General features: G+C 27.5%; 1 protein-coding gene across 1 annotated transcript in view; it reads right to left on the bottom strand.

Annotated features, from left to right (window-relative positions):
- The window catches only part of LOC122269161 (uncharacterized), a 40,445-nt gene extending 15,122 nt beyond the window's left edge, over window positions 1–25,323 (bottom strand). Inside the window, exons 1-3 of the mRNA XM_043041020.3 lie at window positions 25,085–25,323; window positions 13,138–13,316; window positions 88–160 (exon numbers count right to left, since the gene is read on the bottom strand). Of these exons, the coding sequence (XP_042896954.1) occupies window positions 88–160; window positions 13,138–13,187 (123 nt within the window). The 5' untranslated portion in view covers window positions 13,188–13,316; window positions 25,085–25,323. The remainder of the gene's footprint in view (window positions 1–87; window positions 161–13,137; window positions 13,317–25,084) is intronic.
- Window positions 25,324–27,810: the final 2,487 nt, after the last annotated feature.

Below are 27,810 nucleotides of genomic sequence, written 5' to 3' on the forward strand. Positions count from 1 at the left end.
TGCCTGCCAAAAGTGGTTGTCAATAAAGGAGATCGCTATACAGAGGTGATCTTTCCTGGAGGTTTCACTGTATATAAAAATACTTACGAACAACCGACTTTCATCATATCCATAGGTGTGACCAAAGGTATACTTTAGCCCTGGAACATAACCAGCATACCTGCAATAAGTGTTAAATTATTATAAAAAATATTAAATTTTTTTTAAATACTTACAATGTAAAAGTATTAGATAGCTATGCAAATTGTGTGTATTAATAATTAAATTGTGTATATTAATAATTAAAATTATGCAAATTGAGAATATTAATAATCTAATTGTGTAAGTAGGTAGATAAATAAAAAATTGCAACTTCGTGTAGCAAATTGAGCATGCAAAAAAAAAACTTGAAATAAATTGAACGATGATCAAATCATTAAAAAAAAACTATGTAAATTTAATTTTAGCTTTTTAATGAGGTTTTTATTTATACATGCAGTATAATAAAATACATTCGATACAAAAACTTATTACTTATCAAAAACTATTTCAAATTTTTATCATTACTCAAGTTTATTTCAAAAATATGTAAATAATTTAATATTTTGCTTTTAAACAATTATCATTTCTCTCAGGGGATTGTGAATATTCTCCATCTCTTATACATACATACATATTCACTTTTTCAGATGCAACTCACTCTCTTAAATTGCATCATCCAAGTTATTGCTAGATTATTTAATTATCCAATAGTTATGATTATTCAAAAATAGTTATAATTATTTATTAGACAATCTACGAATAATGTAAATGCTTTATAATGATACAGTGTAATCTTGTATGCTTAAAATTAATATCTCTCGTCATATTCCTATGTATCACCTTTTTTAATTTAAATTAAATTCATTAAATGCAAAAAAATAGTGGAAGAAAATCTTCTCAATCTTTACTATTAAAACGTATAAGGTTTAAGCTCTCTAGCTCCATTTATAAAAATATATTTAATGATCAAATTACTTTAAAATTCACACAGTTTCTAATTCATGGGTTTGCCTAATTTTCTAATCCAGTTATTCGAAATCCGTGAAATTATTATGATTATTATTCGATAACAATATTCGAAGATACATATCTCATGTCATATTGTTATATATCACCTTTGTTATTTAAAATTAAATATATTAAATGCAAAAAAATTATGGAAGAAAATCTTTGCAATCTTTGCTGTTAAAATGTAACAGATTTAAGCTCTTTAAGATTATTTATAAAAATCTATTTGTGATCAAATTATTTTAAAATTCACACAGTTTCTAATTCACGGGTTTGACTAATTTTCTATTCCAGTTCCTCGAAATCCGTGAAACTATTATGAGTATTACACGATAACAATATTCGAAGATACATAATCCTGTTGCATTGAGATATAATATTGAGCAATATGCGAATATTGAACTTTTATATATTGCTGATTAGAGCATAAATTTGGTTATTTTATATTTTGGTTATTTGGTTATTAAAGAGCATAAATTTGGCATATATTTGGCTACTTATAATGGATTATTTTATAATTATATATAACATAATTTGGTTATTAATAAATTTGGTTATTTATTTTTGGTATATATTAATGATTATAACTAATATATATATTAATTATAATCATTACCTAATTTTATTGTTATCTTTTAGATATTTCTATCTGAAAATCAAGCACATTCAATACAAAATAATAAAAAAATAATTGTAGATAAAATAAATAAAGAAAAATCTTTTCAATCCTTACCTTTAAACAAATGAAACAGACTATTTTAAAATCCTTTTAGCGCTTAAGTTCTTTAAGTAAATTCAAGCACTTTAAAATAACATTATTGAAAATATTTTATTAATATTATCAAATTATTTTGTAATCAACATATTCTCTAATTTTTAAGGCGCGACTTATTCTCTAATACACTGCTGCGAAACTGTTACGACCACTATACGATGAGGATATTAGAGGAATGTGATCCTGTTGTTATGAGAAATAACATTAAAGTGTAAACTGTTGGTTAAAACCGAGTTTCGAGATAGTACTGTTACCGCGGCAACCAGCAGTAACAGTTTTGGGAGTTGTGAGTGGTAGGGTGGGGCCCATCCACTTATTTAATGGGCAAAAGCACATTTGGATGGACCGTTTATGCCGATTACAATTTATCATTTTGGTTTTTTGGTCTACTTCTGAAAATAGGAAGCGATTGTTGATTGGACGATGAATCAATGGAAAACCTCGTTGTCCTGTTTTCCAGTAAAGCAACAGGTTGAATCATTTAGAACTTTTTTTGGGGCGAGTATATAAATGCACTAAGCTAGCATAGGATTATACACATTTTATATAAATGATTTGAATAATGTTAATTTTTCCAATTGTTAATTTTCATTAAATAAAGTTAAAATACGAAATAAAAATAGGCCCACTGACTAATAGTTCATATACTGAGAAAAAAATTCAGGTAAAAAAACAAACATATTTTTATGTTAAAGATATTTCTGATAAAAAAAAAGAGAATTCTGGTAATTAAAATCAAAATTTAAGGTATTTAAATCATTCATTTAGAAACTTTTGGCATTCATTTAACTAAATTTCTGACTCTTAATATTACAGTTCTTGTTACAACACTTTCATTAGTAACACGACAATAAAAAGTAAATTTTACAGATAATAGTTTTCATGCCACACTTTGAGGAATCATTATAATTTTACCAGTTTACCTCAGAAACATTTATTTGGTAATTTTAAGGATTTAAATGATTTGGATGATATGTAATGGATGATTTAAATGACAGGATTTAAATGATATATAAATGATTTGAGTAAAGTAGATGTTTCCAATTGTTAATTTTTACAGATTAAACTAAATTAAGTTGAAATACGAAATAAAAATAGGCTCACTGACGAATAGTTCATTCACCGAGAAAGAAAATTATGGTAAAAAAAACATATTTGTATGGTAAAGACATTTTTGATAAAAAAAAAGAGAATTCTGGTAATTAACACAAGAATTTAAGCTATTTAAATCATTCATTTAGAAAATTTTGGCATTCATTTGGCGAAAATTCTAGTTTTCAATATTACAGTTCTTATTACTAAACAGTCATTACTAACACGACAGTAAAAAGTAAATTTCACAGAAAAATATTTTTCATGCCATACTCTGAAGAATCATTATAATTTTACCAGACTATTCCCCAGAATCATTTATTTGGTAATTTTAAGGATTTAAATGTTTTGAATGATATATAATGGATGATTTAAATCATATAAAAAGGACTTGAATAAAGTAGATGTGTCCAATTATTAATTTTTACAGATTGAACTAAATTAAATAAAAAAATGAAATGAAAATAAGCCCACTGTTGGATAGTTCATGTACTGAGAAAAAATATTCTGGTAAGAAACAAAAAAACATATTTTTATGGTAAAGAAATTTTGGATTAAAAAAAAGAGAGAGAATCAGGTAATTTACCCATGATTTATAGCATTTAAATTATTCATTTGGCAACTTTTGATATTTGTTTATCAGATATTCAGGTTTGCGATACTACAGTTCTTATTATAACACATTTATTAGTAACATGATAATAAAGAGTAAATTTTACAGAAAAATAGCTTTCTTACCATACTCTGAGGAATCATTATAATTTTGCCCGACTATTCCTCAGAACCATTTAATTGATAATTTTAAGGATTTGAATTATTTGAATGATATATAGTGGGGGATGATTTAAATGATGGAATTTAAATGATATATAAGCGATTTGAATAAAGTAGATGCTCCATTTGTAATTTTTATAGATTAAACTAAATAAAGTTGAATAGGTCCTCTGACGAATGCACTGAGGAAAAGATTCCGGTTAAAAAAACATATTTGTATGGTAAGGTAAATTCTGATAAAAAAAATTCATAATTATTAACACCAAAATATATGGTTTTTAAATCATTCGTATAGTAGCATTTCGCATTCGCTTGGCGGAAATTCCGGTTTGTAAAATTTCAGTTCTCGTCAACCTTCGTTTATTAGCAATAGGACACTAAAATGTAAATTTAACAGAAAAATAGTTTTCATGCCATGTTCAGAGGAATCATGATAAAAATAACCAGAATATTTTTCAGAACCATTTATTTAATAATTTTTAAGGGATTCAATGGCTATGTTATATACCATATAGAATGGTGGTACATCATGTAGTCTGTTTACTTTGCCATGGTTTAATTAAAACGATGATTCATTAAAATGGCTGATAGGAATTAGATGGTAGTTAATTATTTGTTTTTCTTATATATTTCTAATTCATAACAGAGGGAAAAGAGCCATAAACTATGCTTTCAAATGTGGAATTAAAGTGATTTAAAGATACTAAACTCGGATAGATCAAACTAAGGCGTCTGTTTTGTACATATCTTATGTGGGACGAGAAATTTATCTGTTTACTCACATAAATATGCGGGTTTTGTTGCTCAATACTAAAAACGGTAAGAAAACCCTTGACAATTTAAAAGACAGATAGTACAAGTTTAAGAAAGACTGCACAAGTGCATCCATGGCTATGGTGGTATTCCGTTACTTTCACATTTCAGAACGTTTAGCGGAACAACAATACCGCAAAATGAGAGAGGCCCTTGGGAATTTATTGCCAGTAAATCTATACCAAACATTACACATTATTAGAGCCTCCTGGACAGGGAGGAATTGTCCTTCCACAAAAAGCTCTGCAGCGTAGAGGTAGTGGGTTCAATATCTTTGTACTGTCTTTTACAAGTTTGAGCTATTCAGTCGGTACGAATAATGCATCCGGCTTGCACCAACCACAGTGCTGACGTGAAATATCCTCAGTGGTAGATGAATCATGGGTTAGAGTCCCCTTGCCGTCAGGCTAACCGTGGGAGGTTCTCGTGCTCTACCTCTCCTTGTAGCGCAAATGCGGGTTAGCTCCATCAAAAAGTCCTCCACGCAGGCAAATTTCTCCCAATACTTGATCCAGGAGTTCCCTTGTCTTCTAGATTGGGTTCAAAATTACAAGGCTACGGAGTTGAACATTAGTAGTCGTAAACCCATAAAATTGGGTCAGCTGTTCAACGACGGTTATAAAATATTAAAAAAAAGTTTCAGTTATTTGTTTTTCAATAGAGTTTACAAGCTATTCTTTGTATTGAGAATATGAGCCTTCAAGCCTTCATATGTATTAAAAATAAAAGCATTAATATATTGTTACATACATTTATGCAGGCTTGTTTGCTCATTACAAAATGTGGTTTATAAGCTCTAGTCAAGTTCAAGAAAAGATAGCCAAGTCTGGAGAAAGATATTATAAAGGCTCATCTAGGGCTACGATGCGATTCAAATCCTTTACCTACGTTTGGCGGAACAGCAAGACAGCTCGATGAGGGAGGCTGTTGTAAAACTAATTCGTAAAAAAAATAAACATCACAATTTTAAGTATTTATTTATTTATTGTTGCATTCACTTGTGCAGACTTGTGTGATATTTTCTGAGTATTGCACATAAACCCTTGTATATTTGAAGAATTGATAGCACATCATAAAGTTGCTTCCCAGTTAGAGCGACCTATCTTCAAGCTTCCGTTTTAGAATATTAGGATAGCCTATAGGGTATTAGTAAAAGTAAAGCTACTGATTTAGTTCAGCTTTATTCTAGCATTTGCATAGTTATGAAGCTCCTTTTTTACTGTCTTAATGGCTGTTGGATGTTAGCTAATTGCTTACATAAATTAAAAAACTAACCAATAAAAAATAAAATTAGGAAGCTTTTACATAATAAAATAGAGGCTGTCAAACTGAAAATTTTTTGTGTTTGCTAAAACTATATCAGAGCTGTTAAAATTACAGACCATTAATTAAATTTCTTAATTTTACCAAATTTACTACCAAATAGCATGATTAGTAATCATATATTTTAATTTTGATTTTGCTAAAAGTAATTACCAAAGCACTACAGTATATTATTTGGTGTTCCCATAGAACCAGAACACGTGGTAAATTTTACCATATTCCGGTAATTTTGACGCTTTTTTTCCCTCTGTGTGGGCATAGCATTAAAGGTAGATGACTCACTATTCTCCATTTCAAGTAATTTGAACAATTTAAAGATTAGTTTGTCCAGTTATAGCTCTGAAATGCTGTAATTGAAATCTAGTTCTCAATTTTTTTTGAAAGGTCCCTTAGATGCATTTGTTTTGCCTGCAGAACTGTAATAAATTTGCAATATTTTTTGAAGCAGTTACAGATTGTTTTTCATTTTTATTTGAAAGGACCTTTTCTTACCAGATGAAGACAACAAATTTTAGTTAAAACATTTTTGTTCTATTTTATTTCACACAAAATGTAAAGCTAATCTTTGCATATTAAAATAATTGAAAAATTAAGCATTGCATATTAAAATAATTGAAAACAAAGCAATGCGTATTAAAATAATTGAAAAATAAAGCATTACATATTAAAGTAATTGAAAATAAAGCATTGCATATTAAAATAATTGAAAATAAAGCATTGCATATTAAATATATTAAATTACTCAAAAAATAAAAGCGTGTCTCGATTTGATTGGGAAAAATCAAAATCCTATATTGCATTTCTAAAAAAAAGACCGTAAGTTAATTTAGATCGGAATCAAGAATTTGTAACATTGTATTATCACTTTGTAATTTAAAATTTCAACTTCAAATAAAAATGCCAAACACGTGCCAAGCCAAACACGTGCTCTGGCATATTTCATTTATTTACTCTTGTTAGGTATTGATTTCTTTAAAATTTATCTTCTTTGCTTATATAAATAAAACAAATCGATATAAAAGAGTTTTATTGATTCATACATCAATATTTATGTTATACTGTTTTTCAATTAAACTAAATGCAAATTAACTTAAAGGTTTGCTACAAATTGTAGAAAATTTTATTGCAAATTATGTTGGTTAAGTAACTTTTTTTTGCTGAAAAAATTGTTTAAGAGCTTGGGGCAATCTAAGAAATACTGGTTGAGAGCATAGGACATTTTTTTAAATCAAATCTTTTAATGTAATGAGAAATTTAGATTTTTACGAAACACAAGTTTCTATAGTTAAAGTTTAGTGGAATATAGTTTAAGAATTTCATAACTAAATGTGAGGCCGGGATAGCCTGATCTGCAGGGCCATGGGCCCATGTCCGAAAGTTCGTGGGTTCGAACCCCGCCGACCGAAGACTCCCCGTGTAGTAAATGGTGACTGATACACGTAAAAACTGTCAAGTCGCAAAGTCCTCCATGATCCCATAACAAATCAATACCACTGGGGGTACTGGATTGGAGACCGATCGTTCTCTAATTTAGGTCAAAATTACGATCTGTGGATGAATGAATGGGTCCGCCCTATAAAAAGGGCTGTGACGTGTGTGTGGCTGAAGACGAATTTTTGACCATACGATGGCGCCACTGAAGAAACAAGAAACGCACACTCTTCTTTAGATTTGTTTGGTTTCGCCAAGCAGGCTTGCCCGTATGGCAAGTGGCATTAAAAACAACAACAACGTAACTAAATATTTATTTAACTACCCATAAGTGGGAGCTAGTGGTATTTGTCAGAGCTAAACAACTCTTAGACAAAATACTAATTTACGATAAACGTGTAATTACTGTTCCAGAATTGGTTTTACTACAAAAAGAAATAACCTTGATTTAACCGTTCCAGATTGGTTTTCTTTTCGATAAATGCTTTTAAATTTGTTGAAATCAACTGACAACAACTTTTAACATTAAACTTTAAGTATAGCAATCTGTTTTACTAAAAGGTTGTCTATCGCAAGTTTTCTTTTCTGCAATAATGGGCTTTAAACATACTTTCAAAGTTGTATTTTGTGCAGTATCTATATGTTATTATGTTACCTTAAAATTATCATAACATTAAATTTTAATCTTCTTTTTATTTATAATTAACTATTAATTGTGTAATATGTTGCAGTGAGATTCATTTATAGTGTTGCATGTGGAAAAAGTTTTAACTTCATTAACTTATTATCATGCTCAAATACAAATTTCACGCATACACTTTACCTACAAGTATTTTGTACTTATTAGCTCTGTGACGCAGAATTTTTGTTAAACATATTTTTCATACTTTTTCAATTATTTTGTATTAATTTAGGCCAAAATGAGTGAAAAATATTATGTTCAGCATTTTAATAACTTATGGTTATGGAATGTCTTTTTCTGTATTAATGGTAAAACTTTCTAAACACGACTCACTCCCAAACAATAATTTTTTCAAATGCGCACTTATTTGCAGTTATTTTGATCCAAGAAAAGTAGTTATTAATTATTTATTTTTCAAAACTTATAAAATCAACTTATGTATACATTTAATAATAAAATTGATAAATTTTTGAATTTGAATGAAAAAAAAATCAAGCTAGTTTTTTTGGATTCTATATTTTAGTGCAAATATAATTTCGATTATCTAATTGATTTCTTTGTAACTATTAGACTGTTTTTTTATAATTAAAAAGTTCCAAAATATATTTTACTCGTAATTAGAGCTTCTGAAAAAAAAATGAAAGGGACACCTGTGTTTCATCTGCGTCAAAGGGTTAATTTGTGCTTATGTGAGTGAATTTGAATATCATGAGTTGCTAATTAATCTACAAATATTCATAATTAATTACAAAAACATTTGAAATAATTAATTACAAAAGCATAAGATATAATTAATTACAAAAGCATAAGAAATAATTAATTATAAAAACATAAGAACTAATTATAATGCAGACTTAACTTTATGCTGCATTGATTTCTCTAAGCGGTTTCTATTCTATTCACGAAAATAACTTCACTAATTTTCTTTTATGATTTGATGAAAAATATAGTCAATCCAACAATTAATAATACTCTTATATTAACCATTTATTAGTTTCTATAATGAAACATTTACTAAGAAATGTTTCTGCTAAAATATTACAAGAATGAAGATGGAGTTTTAAACCATTAATCAAAAGTGTCGAACTCCGATTTAGTCAATTTAAGGAAAGATATTTCATATGAAATTCCCCATACTAGACAGTTTTGTAATCAGGTTGGAACGGCTATTGGCCTTTTATAGCCATGTTTGACATATATTATGCAAGGTTTCCAAACTGCTAGAATTGCTGTATTTTTTTACTCTTTCATATTTTAATATATCAGCAATGCGCTTTGCGATTTCGTGATTATTTTTTCAGCTTAACACCAAACGTTATTAATAAATCAACGAAGAAAAACAAAAAAATGGAAGGCTATTTTTCGAGGAAAGCTATTTTCGTTCGCCTCGAAAATTTATTATGTTTTTTAAGCAAATTATGATAGGCTTTTATGGGCTAAAGAGCTAATTTAGATCTTGAATTATGAATTCATATTCTAATCATAATTTTTGTCTCTAGACAGAAAATTACCATAACGGGAATATGTAAAGAGTATAGTTAATAATATCTATTAAATAAAATGGGCTGGTAAAGATAATGATTTTAGTTGAAATAAGAGTTATAAATAGATTTTAACTAGCATATTGTTACATTAGTGAACTTTAATATGCAATAAAACAGCGTTAGTCACAAGAATTTTAAGAGTTTTGAAAATAATTTGAATGGCGTATCCATTGATATCATTTTCTGCTTGTGTTATGCCGTTTTTAAGTTGAATCTAAATTCGAAATCTCACCTTAGAAATATTTTTAAACTTTCAAAAATTGTAAAGTATCGACAATAAAATTTAAAAACTAGTTATTACGATATAGTAACCAATATACTTTGATGCAATTGTTGATTTTTGATGCATTTGTTGCTTAATTTTTGATTTAATAATCAATATACTTTGATGCATTTCTCGATTTTCTGAGAATTGACAATTACTTTCCTGTTTAAAAGAAATCGCATCAAAAATAAAGAAAATGCTGGAAAAGTCCATTGATATCATTTTCTGCTTCTTTTGTTATGCCGTTTTTAAGTTGAATCTAAATTCGGAATCTCACCTTAGAAATATTTTAAGCTTTCAAAAATTGTAAAGTATCGACAATAAAATTTTAAAACTAGTTACTATGATATAGTAACCAATATACTTTGATGCAATTGTTGATTTTTGATGCATTTGTTGTTTAATTTTTGATTTAATAATCAATATACTTTGATGCATTTCTCGATTTTCTGAGAATTGATTACTTTCCTGTTTAAAAGAAATCGCATCAAAAATAAAGAAAATGCTGGAAAAGTCCATTGATATCATTTTCTGCTTCTTTTGTTATGCCGTTTTTAAGTTGAATCTAAATTCGGAATCTCACCTTAGAAATATTTTAAGCTTTCAAAAATTGTAAAGTTTCGACAATAAAATTTTTAAACTAGTTACTATGATATAGTAACCAATATACTTTGATGCAATTATTGATTTTTGATGCATTTGTTGTTTAATTTTTGATTTAATGATCAATATACTTTGATGATGATTTTGTGAGAATTGAAGATTACTTTCCTGTTTAAGAGGAATCGCATCAAAAATAAAGAAAATGATGAAAAAAGTCCTTTTTTATTGATTTTAAATGGCATTTTATATAGTTTCTGCCTTTACGGGAGCACCAAAAAAGCACCGTAATTTTTATCGAAGTGCTTTAGTAATGACTTTTGATAAAATTAAATCACCATGCTGTTTGGTAATAAATGCGGTAAAATATTGTAATTTTATTATGATACCTTAGAGAATGGCATAAAAATTCTTTTCATTCGGTTTGCTTGTGAAATCGCTGTTTGACCTGGTTAAAGTGAGTTTTTATTTTCTGATGATTTTGTTTGAGTTTCTTTTCTAAATTGATTCTTTGTATTTCATGTTTTTCCTGGACTTCTATACGAAACCGTCGGGGTACTGAGGGAGTTACTTTAGGCATTTGCTTCTCCCCTAATAGAAATGGTTTTGTTTTATGGATACCGGGGCCGGTGCCCCCTGAAGACGTCGGCTTCTGTGGTTATATTTTTATTTTTATTTCCTTCGTTTCTTTTATTACTACTTTTATTCTTTTTTTGAAATTTCTGCTGCTTTTTAGCGCGTTTTTTTTTCAATGAAGTTTTATCTATTTAGAATTTAAATTTTTTTTTGTTTTCTTTCACTATTATTTGCTCAAATTTACTTTGCAGTTTTGTATTTTTTACTAAATGTGTGGTAATAATAACTGTAATTCTGAAAACCAGTATTTCCAGTATAGCGTTACCATGCGAACGGGAAAGCTACAAATTAATGGTTTAAATACCTTAAATTATGGTTTTATTACTAGAATTATATTCGTTTTTTTTTTTTTTTTTTTTTTTTTAGCCAAAAATTTCATTATCCTACAAGAACGGTAATTTCACCAGAATTTTTTTCTCAGTGCAGTAAATACGAGTTTAATATCAATTATCTCGCTTTTCCATCTTTTGCGTCTTTTTATACAACAATTGCGTATTTTTTAATTTACTTTCTCTTTCTATTCAATTCAGAAAATAATTTGGAACCAAATTTCTTCAGGCAGTATTTTAACAAACTTTAAATTTGAATTTTTTCAAGATTTTTCGTTACAAAACCAAATAGAAGTATGATGTCAAATCAAAACGGCTTACTTTTAAAAACTTCATTGTCTTAAGTACTGTATAATAATGATATTTCTGATAAAAAAATGAAAAAAAGCGTAGTCAATAAAACCAAAATATACGGTATTTAAACGATTTTTTTGGTACTTTTTTTCGTTCATATTGTAACGGTTTGTGATCTTTAATATTATAAATCTTATTATCACACATTTCGTAAAAAATACAAAACTGAAGAAGAAATTTAACAGATTTAAATAGTTTTGATGCTGTTTTCTAAGATATGATAAAATTAGCAAATTTTACCAAATTTTATGATACATTATAAAACTGAATTTTATTGTTAATGTTAACAAATTCGTAGTCAAAACGCTTCGGTAAAAGTTTTCCGATCTCTTTGGTGTTCCCACAGAGTTGGAAACACGTTAAATTTCCCCATATTTTGAAAGTTTTAACCATATCTTTTTTCTCAGTGTACAAATAAAACTATGAGAATTTTGAAGAGTTTGAGGAACATTTACACCGAAGAGCCATTACATTATAACCACCCTCCATCTATAAAAATGGGCTCACCCAGGTTTTCATGGTTTCTCGCCCAGGAATAATGTTTTCATGGGGCACATTAGGACCCATAATCCTCATAGAAAAATCCCTGACGTCTGTAAGCTACTTGAACATAGTTGCAGACCAGGTTCACCCATTCATGGCAACAGTTTTTCCTGTGGAGGATGGTGCTTACCAACAGGATAATGCACCATGTCATAAGAGTCGAATCGTCATGAATTGGTTCGAGGAACATTCCGGTGACTTTCAAGTCATGTCTTGGCCCCCAAATTCACCTGACCTCAATCCAATAGAGCATTTGTGGTCCTACTTGGAAAACCAAATTCGTGCTGCCAAGCTACCCCCTCGCAATGGGAGGGAATTGCAGGACCAGATGGTGAGCACTTGGTACCAGATACCTCAGAATACCTATCAGCACCTTGTGGAATCAATGCCACGGCGGGTGCTAGCAGTTTTGAGGGCTAAAGGTGGTCCTACATGTTATTAGCAGGGTAGTCTTAATGTAATGGCTCTTCGGTGTTTACAATTGTCTATACTTTAAAAATTTTTAAGTTTATGTTACAAAAGTTCGGTACTAAAGCATTTCAAATTGTTGCAGAAATGTTTTTATTCAGTCCCTATAACGTGGAAGCCCTTTTTTTTTAAACTATTACTTAAATAATATGGAAATATTTCTGACAATTTTAATAAATGACTGAATTATCTCAAAAATATTTCTGAATAAATTTCAGACTGAAATATTTCAAAAAACTCAGCCAGAAAAATTAAATTGATATTTTCAGAAATTTTTTTGAGATTATGTGTTATTTTCTGAATGATCTTTAATCAATATGGAACATGCATGCAACGTTTTGCGTTATTTGAGTATATTATTCAGCCTTATATTCAGATACATGAAAAATTTGTTAGTAAAAAAGCAACTTGCAGTAAATAAATACTTTAATAATCTATCATCTATCATTTATTATAATCATAAAATAAATAAAACTTACCCTGGTACCCGAAAAGGGCGAATTTCAGGCTCTTGCAATGCAACAGACATGTAAAAGTTTTATGTAGCAAATTATTCAATGCTAGTAATGAAGAAGTGTCATTTAATTGTCTCACAATATTCAAATAAATGACATTTTTCAAGATGAAACAAGTTTCTTAAGTTCGTTCCATTCATGATCTAAAAAGAAAAAATTCGTTTGAGCAATTTTACAATCAAAAACTGTTGAAAGAAAAAAAAGCTAGAAATACTTTAGGTGCAATATTTTTTAAGAGAGTATCTGGTTTGAGAGAATGCATTCATTCATATAATACCAGATTGGAAAAAATTGCAAAATTCAAAACTTTGAACAAATTTTTTTTTAAAAAATACACCAATAAGAAAACGATTCTAATAAGTTTAAACGAAGCCTAACGCATCAAAGTTAAACCAGTTTAAAAATATTTAGACTTGAGGTGAGAATATTATTCAAAAGCGCATTCATTTACCTAATTGCACTAAAATGATATGCTTTGGAAGAAATTCTGGACTAAATAATTGTAAAAATTACCGGCACGCATGGTGCCTGTACTTCTTAACGTAAAATCTTACTGGAACATGTTACGGAACAAAAAATCTGACATACCGTAATTTTTACATATTTATAATATATTTAATAATTCTAGTGATTCAGTGACTTTAAAGTACTTATTATTGTAAAAATTACTGTATGATATTTTACGGTAAAAATGGGTTTTACGGATGACGGACACAAATTACTGGTACTTACCGTAATTTGCACCGGAAATTTTTACAGTGTAGACAACCTGGAAAAATTTCACGTTAGCTTGTTTAACATGTCACGTTAGCAGATTTTACGTTAGTTTTAAGATTTAAATGTAAATTCTAGAATCTCACTTAATCATATGACACTTTTAAACATCTGCGCTTTAACGTGTGCTAAAAATTATAAACATGTATTTTTAAATATGTAATTTCTTAAAAAAAATTTGAAATAATAAAATAATTAAAGTTTTACAGAGCAGGTTTTTTAAAAGTTAATTTTATCACCTTTAAAGTAAAGACAATATAGAAAAACATTCGGTGAAAGATTATTTTTTAAGAATTAAAGGGAATTTTTACTAATATTTTATGATGCAGTATCTGAACTACATTATCAGATACGGATTTATAAATGCTGGCCTAATTCAAAAATATTTTTTTTAAATACTGTGGCTCTACACACTAAAAAAATATTATGAATGAAAAAAAAGATAGAAAAAAAGTATGAAAAGTATGACTACTACCAGAATAAAATAAAGAAGACAAAACTACCAGAATATGGCAAAAGTTACTGTGTTTCTGAGTCAATGTTAACATCAAAAAGAGCGTGAATTTTTGCGGTAGCAATTTGATAATGACTTTTCTTAAAATTAATAATAAAGTATGGGTTTATAATATGTGATAAAATTTGATTAATGAGGTAAAATTTGCTAATTTTATCATGGTACCTCAGAGCATGAGATACTTTTTACTTTCGTTTTTTTTCTAAATGTGTGGTAATAAAAACTATAATTTGAAAACCACACTGTAAGAAATTTCGGATAATATTACGGTATAAAGTGCCAGCACTTTTGGGTACATCATTCGTAAAATCCATTTTCCAATCCATTTATTCCATTCTGAGTTCCGTTGCTTTTTACCTTAATTTGATCCGAAATTTTTTACATTACAGAATTTCCAGTAAACCGCTACAATACGAACAAAAAAAACTACCAAATTGATGGCTTAAATGCTGTATAATTTTGTTTTATTATTAGAAATATGATTTTTTATCATTACTATGTAAGTATGGTAATTTTAACAGATATTTTTTTTCCTCCGTACATACATATAAATATGATCCAAAACAAAAATATGTAAAAAAACCTTTAAGGTAGAATGAAAAAACAAACAATATCCGAAAGATTAATGTCCCTTTAAAAAGATGTTTTTAGTTTACGTTAAGTAAATGCTTCATTTTTGATTATTTCGCAACAAAATACTTCAATAAACACTGTCAGAATTTTCATTCTGAAATTATGGCAAAATTACCGGCAGCAATCGGTCCATCCGATTAACAATTAAGTTTTTGTTTAGGACCATTACATTTTTTAACTTTACGGTTTTTACACCGTTTACAACTGGTACTGTAAAAAAATAGTGAATACAAAACTGTTCGGTTTTGTAAACATTTATAACTAGCTTAGTTTCTAAAGCATAAAAATGAAACTTAAACGGACATGGGAGCTTTGCGGGTGTTGCACCATTTATGCGTGAATTATAGTTTCTTTTTTAATAGTCCAGGGTCACCGATTGAATAGTGCAGGAAACTGGAAACTCTTAATGTATTGAAGGAAGGAAAGAAAAATTGTAGTATCAAAGCTGGGATTCGCACCCCTGTTCAGCTGGTCAAGAGAATGACCAATTAGCCCTCTCAGCTACAATTCATACCCAACTGCTCGAAACAAAATGGATTTTTAAGATGGGTCCAGTTGGTGTGGATAGGATTCTGGTTATTTAACAGTATTAGGAAAACACAATCAATAAATATTTTTTTCTCACACTTAAAAATTTAAATATCATCTTTTTTTTACGGTAATTTGACTGTTTTTGTTTAATATGGTAAAATAACAATTAAATAAATTGCTATTTAATCATTTTTATCGAGAAATTTCCCATAGTGAAAATTATGATAGTAATCAGTTTCGTAAATTTTTCAAAACTAATGCCTTCTTATGGTAACCACGTTTGATTTTTTTTAAAAAGGTGGCATTTACGATGATTGAAGATTTTATCTTAAAATGCTAATTTCTTCAGAAATTATCATACATTTCTTATGACTGAACTTAACCTGTGGAAATGTTTTCAGAATTTCAAATAAATATTATGAAAATTACTAAAAATTGAAAAAAGGGAAAACTATGCATTAATGTATAAATTTTTTTCAGTAAAAAGTTGTTTTTTTTCTATTGTAAAAAAAGTGCATGTTTGTGCTACGTATAAAATATTTGTCAAAAACTAGAATGGAGAAGCAAAATTGTTAGAAAAAAAAGGAATAATGTAGCAAGAAATTAGCACTAAAATATCAAACATCGATGAATATCAATGACTATATTTCTATTGTTTTATTCTTGTTATAAAATTTCTGGTTCTATCTTCTTCAATCAAACGTTTTTCTCACAGTTTATAGTTTAAATGCCACCTGTTTTATGGTTATTTAACTGTTTTCTTTGAATATGGTGAAATGAAGACTAAAAAAATTGCTATTCAAACATTTTTCAGCAACTTTTCTAACAATGCAACCATAAAAGATTGTTTTAAAAATTAAATATGTAATTTTTTTTTTAAACTTGTATTGATTTTTTATTGAACGTAAATATTTCAAAACAAAAAAAAGTTAGGAAAAAATTCGTGCCTTTAATGCATGAGAAATATCAAATTTTTTCACACTTTTAAATTTTTTATTTTATTTATTTATTATTGTTTTAATAATTAGTTTAGTTTTAATTTCAATAATTATGTTTTTATTATCAATCTAACATATCTCAAAGGTTTCAGTAAAAATCATAAAATCGATTATCACTCTTTTCATCTCAAATTATTTTGAATAGAAATATCAAATTTTTTCACGTTTCTTAATTTTTTTTATTTATTTATTATTCTTCCAATAATTAGTTTAGTTTTAATTTTAATAATTATGTTTTTATTATCAATCTAACATATCTCAAAGGTTTTAGTAAAAATCAAAAAATCGATTATCACTCTTTCCTCTCAAATTATTTTTACTGAAAAAACGAATGTCACCACCACGTGACCACAAAACGTGATTCCCATACAAACTATTAATTTGTCTCCCATACATAATGAAAGCAAGCAACCCTGTGCAACCATAGAAAGACAAGGGCAATTCATAATTTTCACGTCCATTTCTCAGTAGAGAATAATGACTGTCAACTATTTTTAAAGTCCTTCTACTTATTTATTAAAGATAATATTTTAAGTAAATATATCTGTGATTTGATATATATTTTATTAAATTTATAGGTTAGCTTTGTAACGTAATTGTTTGGAATTGACATGAAAAAAATCGATTATTAATGGATGTCGTACGGAGAAAAAAGTTCTGGCCAAAGTACCATACTGTATGGTAATGACATTTCTGGAAATAAAACCAAAATATACGGTATTTAAAGCATTCTTTTGGTAACTTTTTCGCCATATGGTAACAGTTTACCGAAAATTCAGCTATTCAAAATTTTATTTTATTTTATAACCGTCGTTGAACAGCCGACCCAATTTTTGGGTTTACGGCTACTAATATGTTCAACTCCGTAGCCTTGCAATTTTGAACCCAATCCAGAAGACAAGAAAACTCCTGGATCAAGTATTAGGAGAAATTTGCCTTCGTGGAGGACTTTATGAGGGAACTGACTCGCATTTGCGTTACATGGAGAGGAAGACCATGATAACCTCCCACAGGTAGCCTGACGGCAAGGGGGGGCTATAACCCATGATCCGTCTACCACTGAGGATGTTTCACGTCAGCACTGCGGTCGGGGAAAGCCGAATGCGGAATTCGTATAGACCAGCCATCGCCGGGATCGAGCCCCGGTTCGCATCATTGGAAGGCTAACTTTATATCCACTGAGCCGTCGCGGCTCGCTTTTTAAAATTTTAATTTATATTTTATAACCGTCGTTGAACAGCCGACTTTTCAAAATTGTAACTTTTGTTACCACCCATTTGGCAAAGAAAAAGAAATAAAAATGAAAAGTAAATTTGACCGAATAAATGATTTTTATGCCACGCTCTATAGTATCATGATAAAATAAAATTACCAAAATTTAGTTATATATCTGTTATAAAACCATTTTTACTGTTAATTTTACCAAATTCATGACCAAAGATCTTCGGTGAAAATTACCGAGATTTTTGGTGTTCCCATAGAGCTATAAGCACTATAAATTTCAGCACATTTTAGTAGCTTTGTGAACAGTGATAAGAACAGTGAGCTCAAATCACATTAATTCCTTGAACACAAAAAAGGTTGACCATAGGTGTGTACGGTAACTCCTTGTAGAAAATTAGAAAGTTTTCAGACAGAATGTTTCCTAGCATTAAGAGTAGATTCACAACATTAATGTTTTGTAAAATTTTATTTAAAATTATGCGTTAATTGTGACTGAAAATAGTCGCAGAGTATGTTTCAAAGTACTCCGTTTAGATCTACAGTATTCATTTACCGAAAAACATTCGGAAATTTAATTTCAAATTATTTACTAGTTGTAACTAATTCCTGCCCCATTATTTACTATAAGGTACTTTGATAAGATATTATAATATTATATTGTATAAGATATTATTAATATAATAAGTTGTAAATTTTTGTTTTGTTTATTGATTAAATATAAAATTCTTTAGAAGGCATCAATCTCATAAAAAAGATTTTTGAGCATGTTTAAAAGAATCGCATTTTCACTATTCGGTTGAAATTTTTAATCTGTCGCAAATATATATTTCTGCTAGCAGAGAAATGTTTCCAACTATTGTACTACATTTGCAACTATATTATATGATATTAAATTATATTGTTTCTATTGTATTACATTGTATTGTATTTGCAGTATATTTTGCAACTATTGTATTGTACTAATATACGGTTTTTCTGAGTTTTAAAACAATTTTAACTTACACAAAACTAAAAAAAAAAAAATAGCCCAACAAAAAAAGCATAATATAGCTTTTATGTGTAAGCATAGAAAAGGAAAGCTATTAAATTTTACGTACTATTTTCTTTTTCAAAAATTTTTAATTTTGTTTAAAATAAATAAATTTAAGCTGTTTTGAAAAAATAGCTTCGTGTTTGATAAAATATAAAAAAGTACATAGATGAAGAGATATCCTTTTTTGCTCAGTTTCTAAATAAATGAACATACATTATTTGGTTGTAATATGTATCTAGAAAAATAACTGGCATTTTTTTAAGTTAATCAACTACAACTTACGAATTTATTTTTGCAATTAATAGGATATCGTTCTGTTATTTTTTTCGTCGCTTTTATTGGATAAAAAGTTCTAATAATTAACGAAAAATATCATATTTATTTCAGTTTAGTTACTAATTCTGAAATCAAATACGCAACTCTGAAATTTTGAAAACTATTATTGGCTTCGACGAAGTCTTTACAAATGATGACTTGATGACAAATGATGACTTTACTTATTTTCTAGCATTCAACTCAATATTCATAATGAAATAAAGAAAAAAGAAGCCAAATGTACCAAATTTGTCTAAATTATAATTTTAATTTTTAGCACAAGTTATCTATAATTGGAGGAATTTCGAAAAAATGTAACTGAATTTCGAATTCAAAATTTATATTTTAAATTGTAATTTTAAACTGTATTTAAAAGCATAGTTCTTTTTATTTTTTTTTTCAGATTTGTGAAAGTTTCATCATTGATTCTAGTATCACCATCAATACCAGTATTAATAATGTCCTCATCAATAGCAGTAATAGTAGTAATACTGTCAATACCAGTAATAGTAGTAATACCGTCAATACCGTTAATACAGCAGTAATTGTAGTAATACCGTCAATACCGTTAATAAAAGCATAACCAACAACATTAGAAATGGATAGTATCACCATATAGAAAAAAATATAGTAAAAACTACCAGAATATGGTAAAATGCACCGTGTTTCTGGTCCTATGGTAACACCAGAAGGATCGGTAATGGGGCCCACTGCCTTAGAGCATTGCATAAAAACCATTTCTTGGGTAAAATTTTCTTTTCAGTTTTGCATTTTTTACTAAATGAGTGGTAATAAGAGCAATAATCTTGAAAACCAAAATTGACGGTAAGCAGTTACCACATGAATAAATAAGTTACAAAATGAATGGTTTAAATACCGCAAATTTTGTTTTTATTAAAAAGAATTCTTTTTTTTTTTTAACCGGGAATGTTATTATCATACAGTACGATAATTTTAGTAAAAACTTTTTTTCCGTGTACTAAAAATTAACACTAATCATTCATCAGAACATATAATTTTGCTATTTTTATTAATACTTCTATGAAATAAAAAGCAAAATTTTATTATTACCTAAATTGGAAATAGTCAATTTAAAGTAATTGAAAGAAATATTAAAAAAAATAAAATAAGTATTGTTATGTAACTCAGACAAAAAGTTCATAACTAACCAAAAGGCCATCTACCAAAGAATATTTCAGTTCTTGTGACAGAAAAAGAGTTACAATGGCATTCAATATAACAAATAAGACTGAATAACAGCACAATATAGTGAGTCTAAATTACAATACAACGTAATAAGGCTGAATTACTGCAGCATTCATTTTAAAATCGTACACAATATAGTGAGACTAAATAACTATACAATGTAATATGGTTGAATTACTGCAGCATCCATTTTAAATTCATTCATAATATAGTGAGAATAAATAACAATACAACTGAATAAGGTTGAATTACTGAAGCATTCATTTTAAATTCGTGCATAATATAGTGAGACTAAATAACAATACAACGTAATAAGGCTGAATTACTGCAGTATTAATTTTAAAATCGTACACTTAAGACTGCATTTTTATTAACAGAGCTCCATTTTACAAATAAAATTTTATTTATCAAACATTTGTGATTTATTTTACGATACTGGTGTTTCATTTCTGTGATATAGAATTTAAACCAAGTCAAATAATATATAACTTATTTCGTAACTTTCCTTCTTAAAATAAAGTTTCTATTCTGTTTTGCCTTTGTTTTGCTCTCCTTGAATCCATTTATAAGATCTTCAAACGATGTGTAAACAATGGGATGACATATATTTTAGAAACTCGTAATTTATGATGCGAGACTATGTTTGTTTAATCGCTAGAAAGCTTAGAATTAGAAAGAAATGAAAAGAATAAAGCAAGAAAACCATACTCATCGAGATTCACTAAGCATCCATGTTTGATACATTAGGACTTATTTCTTTCGGATAATTTTCTTATTTTAGGTAATTTTGGTTCTTTAATCTAATTTTTGTGAGATATTTCATTACGAGAAAATAGAACAAGAAGTTTTATAACAAGAATTGAACAAGAAAAAGGTTTTTTTAAGGTTTTTTAAGGTTTTTTGACATTAAGGCTACATAATAACAAATATACTTAAACTATCGAGTATAACCTATGATTAATTTTGAAAAAATCATAAGTCTAACAGACTTGAGTATATATATATATATATAACATACATGACTTAAAAATGTAGAGAAAACATGGAAAAGAGATAATAAAAATTTATGAAAAGAGATGAAGAAAAATAATTTAAAATAATAATTTTAAAAAAAAAATACAAATAGGATTAAAGAAAATGCGAAAAAAAATTAAAATGTATTCCAAGAATGACCACTATGAAAGGATGATTTTAAATTTTCACATCTTGCACAATTTTTAATGATTTTTTTTTAATTTTAAAGCAATATTTTTGTTGTAAATTCAAAATTATGCTAAGAATTTTGTTTGATTTGAATATTTCGGCAGTTACAGCAAAAAAGGCAGTTATGGCAACAAAAAAATTAGTTTTTATAAAAATGGTCATATTTTCATGAATATTAAAGCTAGGTTTACAAAATTTTGTGCAATCATTGCATATGATAACAAAAGTAGTTGATACAAATTACAAGTTTATGTCTGCATTTTTGGTATACGATATATGTTTAGAAACACTATCTTTAATTTTTTACTTATGTCCTGTCCCTTAAAAATTTAAAAGCCTTAAACTTTATTGATATGTATGAGAAATCGCATGATCTAATGATCTAAACACTTCTAAAGTTATAGAATACTTCTCATAGTGTTTTTTGAGAAATATGAAAAAAAGTTTAGAAGTGTTTCAATAATATTGTCTAATCCCCGTATATCTCGTTTTTATTTGTTTCGTAAAAAACATCTGAAACATTTTTTTACTTAAACAATACGTTTTGAGTATATTTAGCAAGTTATGGACAGTTTTTTTACCAAATTTTCTTGACATGAAACTAGTTCGCACTTTTGTTGCTCAAAAATTATATCCAAAAATCTCTCATGTTCAACTTGACAACTTAAAGACTTCTGCTAAACTAAGGTAATTAATCTGGTAAACTAAGCTCCATCAAATGAATCCAAAATCGCTAGTAATTGTTCTTATCAGAGTTTAAGAGTAGAAAAAGTAAAGTTATTTGTTTAAAAGAGAAGTAAGAAACAGTTAAATATTCAATTAACTGTTACGTGCTAAATATTAATTTTATTATTAGATATATATAACTAAAATATTAAAACAGTAAAATACAAAATTGATAAGAAAAAAAGAAAAGTTGCATTTTAAAACAAGCTCAACTTCCTGTTTTAATTTAAGAGAATTTAATTTAGTTTAAAACCAATTTTAAATGCTGTAAATTAAGTCAACTGTAAATACGTACTTATAAATCATGCACCAAAATTTGCAAAATAACAGTTATTTCTTTCTTTAAAATAGTACTTTTATGATTGTTCTAATTATAGAGATATATTATTGTTCTAATAATTATTAATGTTCTACTAATTACTAATAATTTCATTGTTCTAATAATAGATTTTTCTAATAATAAAATAATATTTCTATGATTGTTCTATGATTGTTTTATGATTGTTCTACAAAACAAGTTATTGTAAACTCACTTATTCTGAATCCTATTACATTCAATCTGCTTGTTTCCTACACAAAAATCTGTTTTATGCTATCTGAATTGTTAGAAATGTCTTGAAAAAAATGGTTGAATAACAATTAGTTTAATTGCTATTTTACCACATTCAAACAAAACAGTCCAATAACCATAAATAAGATGGTATTCAAACTGTTAACTGTGAAAAAAACCCGTTTATTATTTGCTTTCACCTAATACGGTTAAGCAATCAGAATTTTATCGCATCAACTAGGTCCACCTAATGAAGTCGCTTAGTTCCTTGCTGCTGAGTACATATTATAGCCGAAAGAGCTGATCTGTCATCCTCATGACCGGTAGAACCCTTTAATGCATAGTTTCCAGTGTCCTGCACTCCCCATTTGGGACCCTATGCAATTAGAATATGATACTCTCATCCGTGCATAGGTGACAGTACCATGAAGCTGTCTAACAGAAAAAAGTCTAGTATTTCCCATCTTTCACGACAGGTGAAATAACCAGATAAACTAATTAAATCATATTCCATGGTTCATTTCATAAAAGACAAATCAACCACAACCTAACTCTGATGCCCATTACCTAAAGAAAAGCCTAGTTTTAATGTCCAGTTAAATTTCTAGTTTTAAATGGTTTAAAAACTGTATACTTTTGCATTCATGGTTTTCTAAACATACTAGTTATAAACGGTTCCAAACCCGTAAAGGTAAAAAAATGCTCTTCACCGTAAACTTTACGGTTAATTGGATGGACTGACTGCTGCAGGTTATTTCACCGTAATTTTGGAATGAAAATTCTAACAATGTTATGAGAAAATGTGACAAAGCGACTCAGTTCTTCGTAAAATTATTTACGAGTAATCTTTTAATAAGTATAATGGATAACTAAAAAAATGAATTAAGAATTAATGAAAAACAAGTAGTTTTAACGGGATGTTAAAAAGATTTAATTTTATTGCTCGCAGTAACTATTTGTTCAAATTTTCAATTAAATAAATTTTAATCAAAGCAGAGTAATTTTAATTAAGCAGATTAAACTGTGAAGTATCAGAATTTTTTTCGCTAGCTTTTGATACAGGCAGGGATTAAATGTAAATGTAATGTTCTGACCACTGTTCCGACATAAAATATTTCCAGTCGTGCCTTAGAATAGTGAAGCTAATTCTGAGAGCGGGGATGTGCCAGAATATGACTCGGAAGTTTCATTGTCTTCTGATTTGGGCTCAAATTTATTAAACAACGGAGTTGAATGTAGAGTATTAAGTAGATAGGATTTCCTCAGATGATACGAGAAAATTGGAAATCACATAGCAGCGCAAAATAATTAATAAAAGCTAACATTTTACAATAATTAATAAAAGTTGAAATTTTACAATAATTAATAAAAGTTGAAATTTTACAATAATTAAAAAAAGCTAACATTTTACAATAATTAATAAAAGTTCATATTTTACAATAATTAGTAAAAGCTAATATTTCACAATAATTAATAAAAACTAACATTTTACAATAATTAATACAATAAACAAAAAATATGTAGAATTAAATTTACCAGTCATAATGGATGCACCACTTTCGAAAAACTTTTTTTTTTTTAATTAAAAGTTTTACGTAGAAATTTACATTAGGCTGAATAAAAAACCCCTATTTTATATTTAAAGTTAATATGTGAATATATTAAATGTATTAAGATATTTCTGCTAATAAATATCAAATCAGAAACATCAAGTTTATTAAGATATTTCTGTTACGTAAAATATTAACCAAAATATTGTTCAAAACTTTTGTATTTAGAAATTTAATTAATGTTTTCTTAAAATTATATAGGAATTAATTTTCCATTATTATGCGTTTTATGCAAAAATTATTCATAAAATATCAAATACAATAATTAAATGAATGGCAGAAATTAATAACTTCAGTAACTTCATAACTTTAGGTAAACAATTTGTAAACAACAAACTTTTAAATTTTATGTTTTATGTCATTCATTGTTATTACACCTTCATTTTTTTTTATCATGAAATGATAATTTAAAATAATCTAAATGATGAATTTCAATTTATGTAGATCTCACTTAAATTAGTTTTGATAATAATTCATACAGACAATTATTAAGACGATGAAAATATTTGTTTCTCAATGTAAACTAGAGTGAAATTTTACGATTATTTTCATTTTTTATATAATAAAAAAATACAATTTATCAAATATACTTACCATTATGAAGAAATTATTTAAAGAAAAGTTCTTGTCTCTTAGGGACTTGTAAGATTTTTTATCCTTTATCCCATTTTTGAAAAAAGAAAATTATATCATCAAATTCAACTTATTTTCTAATCCTTTTGACAAGGAAAAAGTCACACAATAACTTTAATTTGATTGGAAAAATATCTGTTATGTTATTATTATGAAAAAAAAAAGTTCTATCTGTTCGCGCTAATATCCTCATGAGTAGTGAATAATTCCCCACAAATATTTTCTTCCCAACTAAATGAATGGTTGCTCACAGTGTTTCAGCTATATTTGGCTCTTTATCGCCCCTAGGGTGATATTATCTTTCCTGGACCTTGACGAAAAAGAAAAGAAAATAGGTAATTTTTCGGAGAACTGACATAGAAATCAAATAAAACAAGAGAATATGTTCTTTTTTGTTGTTAATATAAAAGCGCTTCATTGTTCTAGTATAGATAATTGTATTTTGGAGTGTTTCTCATAACTAAAAAAATACATTTTCTGTTGTGTCTTAAAGATAATTAGGAATTAATGTGAACATGATATATTCATTGAACTAATTTTAATAATCGAAGTATATGCTGTCCTTAATGAGTTTCTATTTTAGATTTTAATGTGAATGAACATTTAAACTGATATGGAACATTACTCTTTACAAATTACAAGAAGTTGGGAGAATATTTTTTTAATCGTGTTTCGAATCCTATTAAGGCTTTACACGCGAGATATAATAATTATAAATGTTAATTAAAAAAAAACTAGTTTGTTGCTGGTAAACTTTTATTCAAAACCTTCATCATCAGTTATGAATAAAAAATAAACTTATGAATGAATGTAAAATCATTATTTCATTCATTGGTACGTTTTATTTTATTAAAAACTAGGCATCGAACTAAATGTTTTTCAATAATTAAGTATTGAACTAGTAGCTAAGCATTATTTGTAAAGAACAAGTTTAAACATTTTCAAACAAATATAAAGTATACCAGATAAACCCATTATATATTTAAAGTTCATAAACTGAGAAACCAGAATTGGTAAAACGTACCGTGTTATTAAAACAGCACCTAAAAGGTCAGTAATTCTTATGGAAGAGCTTTGGTAAATATAAACAATAAAATATAGTTTTATAATATGGGGTAAAATTTGTCAAATGTGGTAAAATTTGGTAACTTTTTCATGATACCTTAAAGCATGGTACAAAAACCATTTATTCGATTAAATTTACTTTTATGTTTTGTATTTTTTACTAAATGTGTAGTAATAAGAGCTGTAATTTTGAAAAGCAGATTTTCTGGTAAATCTTTACCATGCAAACGGAAAAATTATCAATTGAATGCTATAAATACCGTATATTTTGGTTTTCTTAACCAAAGTTAAATTAAGCTAAGTTAAATTTAAGTTTTTTTAGGTAAGTTTAAGTTTATTTTAGTTAAGTTTAAGTTTATTTTAGTTACGTTTATTTTAGTTAAGTTTAAGTTTATTTTAGTTAAGTTAAATCACGTTTAAGTTAAGTTTTTTTAGTTAAGTTTAAGTTTATTTTAGTTAAGTTAAATTAAGTTTGAGTTAAGTTTTTCTAAGTTAATGTTAATTTTTTTATCAGAAATGTCATTACAGTAGAGTATTTCCATGTGTGATATTTCCATTCCATGTTTTTAATTGAAAATATAAATAACTCAGTGCAAGAACAAGTCGAAATATTAAAACTATATCGTTAAAATAGACATTGAAGCCTCTATTTTAATTTTCTTTTAAATTGTTCCTTTTATTTTTTGTTAGAAATTGTTTACAAATTGTGTTTACTATATTTATTATAATCATTAAATTCGTTTTGTGTTTTATTAATGCTCTACAAAATATTAGGCAGTTATACTTAGGGATAGAGCTCAAAATAAAATCAAAGTTTAAATTTTTAAAAAATAATATTGAGATGTTGAAATTACAAATGCGACATGGAACATACACAATAAAATAAAAAGCCTTTATGAATTGATAAACATATTGAAAAATAGATATGTTGATGGGACTATAGAAATATTTATGAAGATTTATTCAACTATTTGACAATACGAGCTGTACTCAAGTTTCTGAGTGAAAATTATGCATAACTTAAATTAATAGGATATTGAAAGCTATGAGAATAGTCCGTCTGTGAATAATGTGTTTTACATGTCAGCATAATCTGAAATTGCTGGCAAATGAATCCATTTGCTTCGTTATTGCGTACTACTTTAACAATTATGGCTTCAAAAATGGTTAGAATAATTGTTTTATTGAAGCGACATTAAGAATTCTTAATAATATTGCAATACTGGAATAACAATTTGTGTTTTTATAATCTTTCATATAGTTTATTGGCCAATTTACACTGATATTTCACTAATAAAGTTTTGTTGACAGCTATATCTAAATTAATTATGTAAATACCTAATTTTAATGGCATCTAATAATTATTATGGAAGGATAACATAATGTGCATAATAATCTTCTCTATTTAAAGAACGTTGGTAATGCCGGTTTAGTTCATGTTAAATAAATGTTTCAAATAAATATCGTTGTAAATAATGGATGTTTCCCTGTTGTAAATGCATATTGATAAAAATAGAAACAAGCATTGAAGAGCAAAATGGAAGAAAATACTTCGTGGCATAGTACTAAATGAAGTAAAGTGACATTGTACTAAAAGTGATAGTACTAAGTAAATTTAGGAG

The sequence above is a fragment of the Parasteatoda tepidariorum genome, chromosome 12 (genome assembly GCF_982258835.1).
Source record: "Parasteatoda tepidariorum strain Cologne lab strain chromosome 12, Ptep-v5.0, whole genome shotgun sequence".
NCBI classification, from domain to species: Eukaryota; Metazoa; Arthropoda; class Arachnida; order Araneae; family Theridiidae; genus Parasteatoda; species Parasteatoda tepidariorum.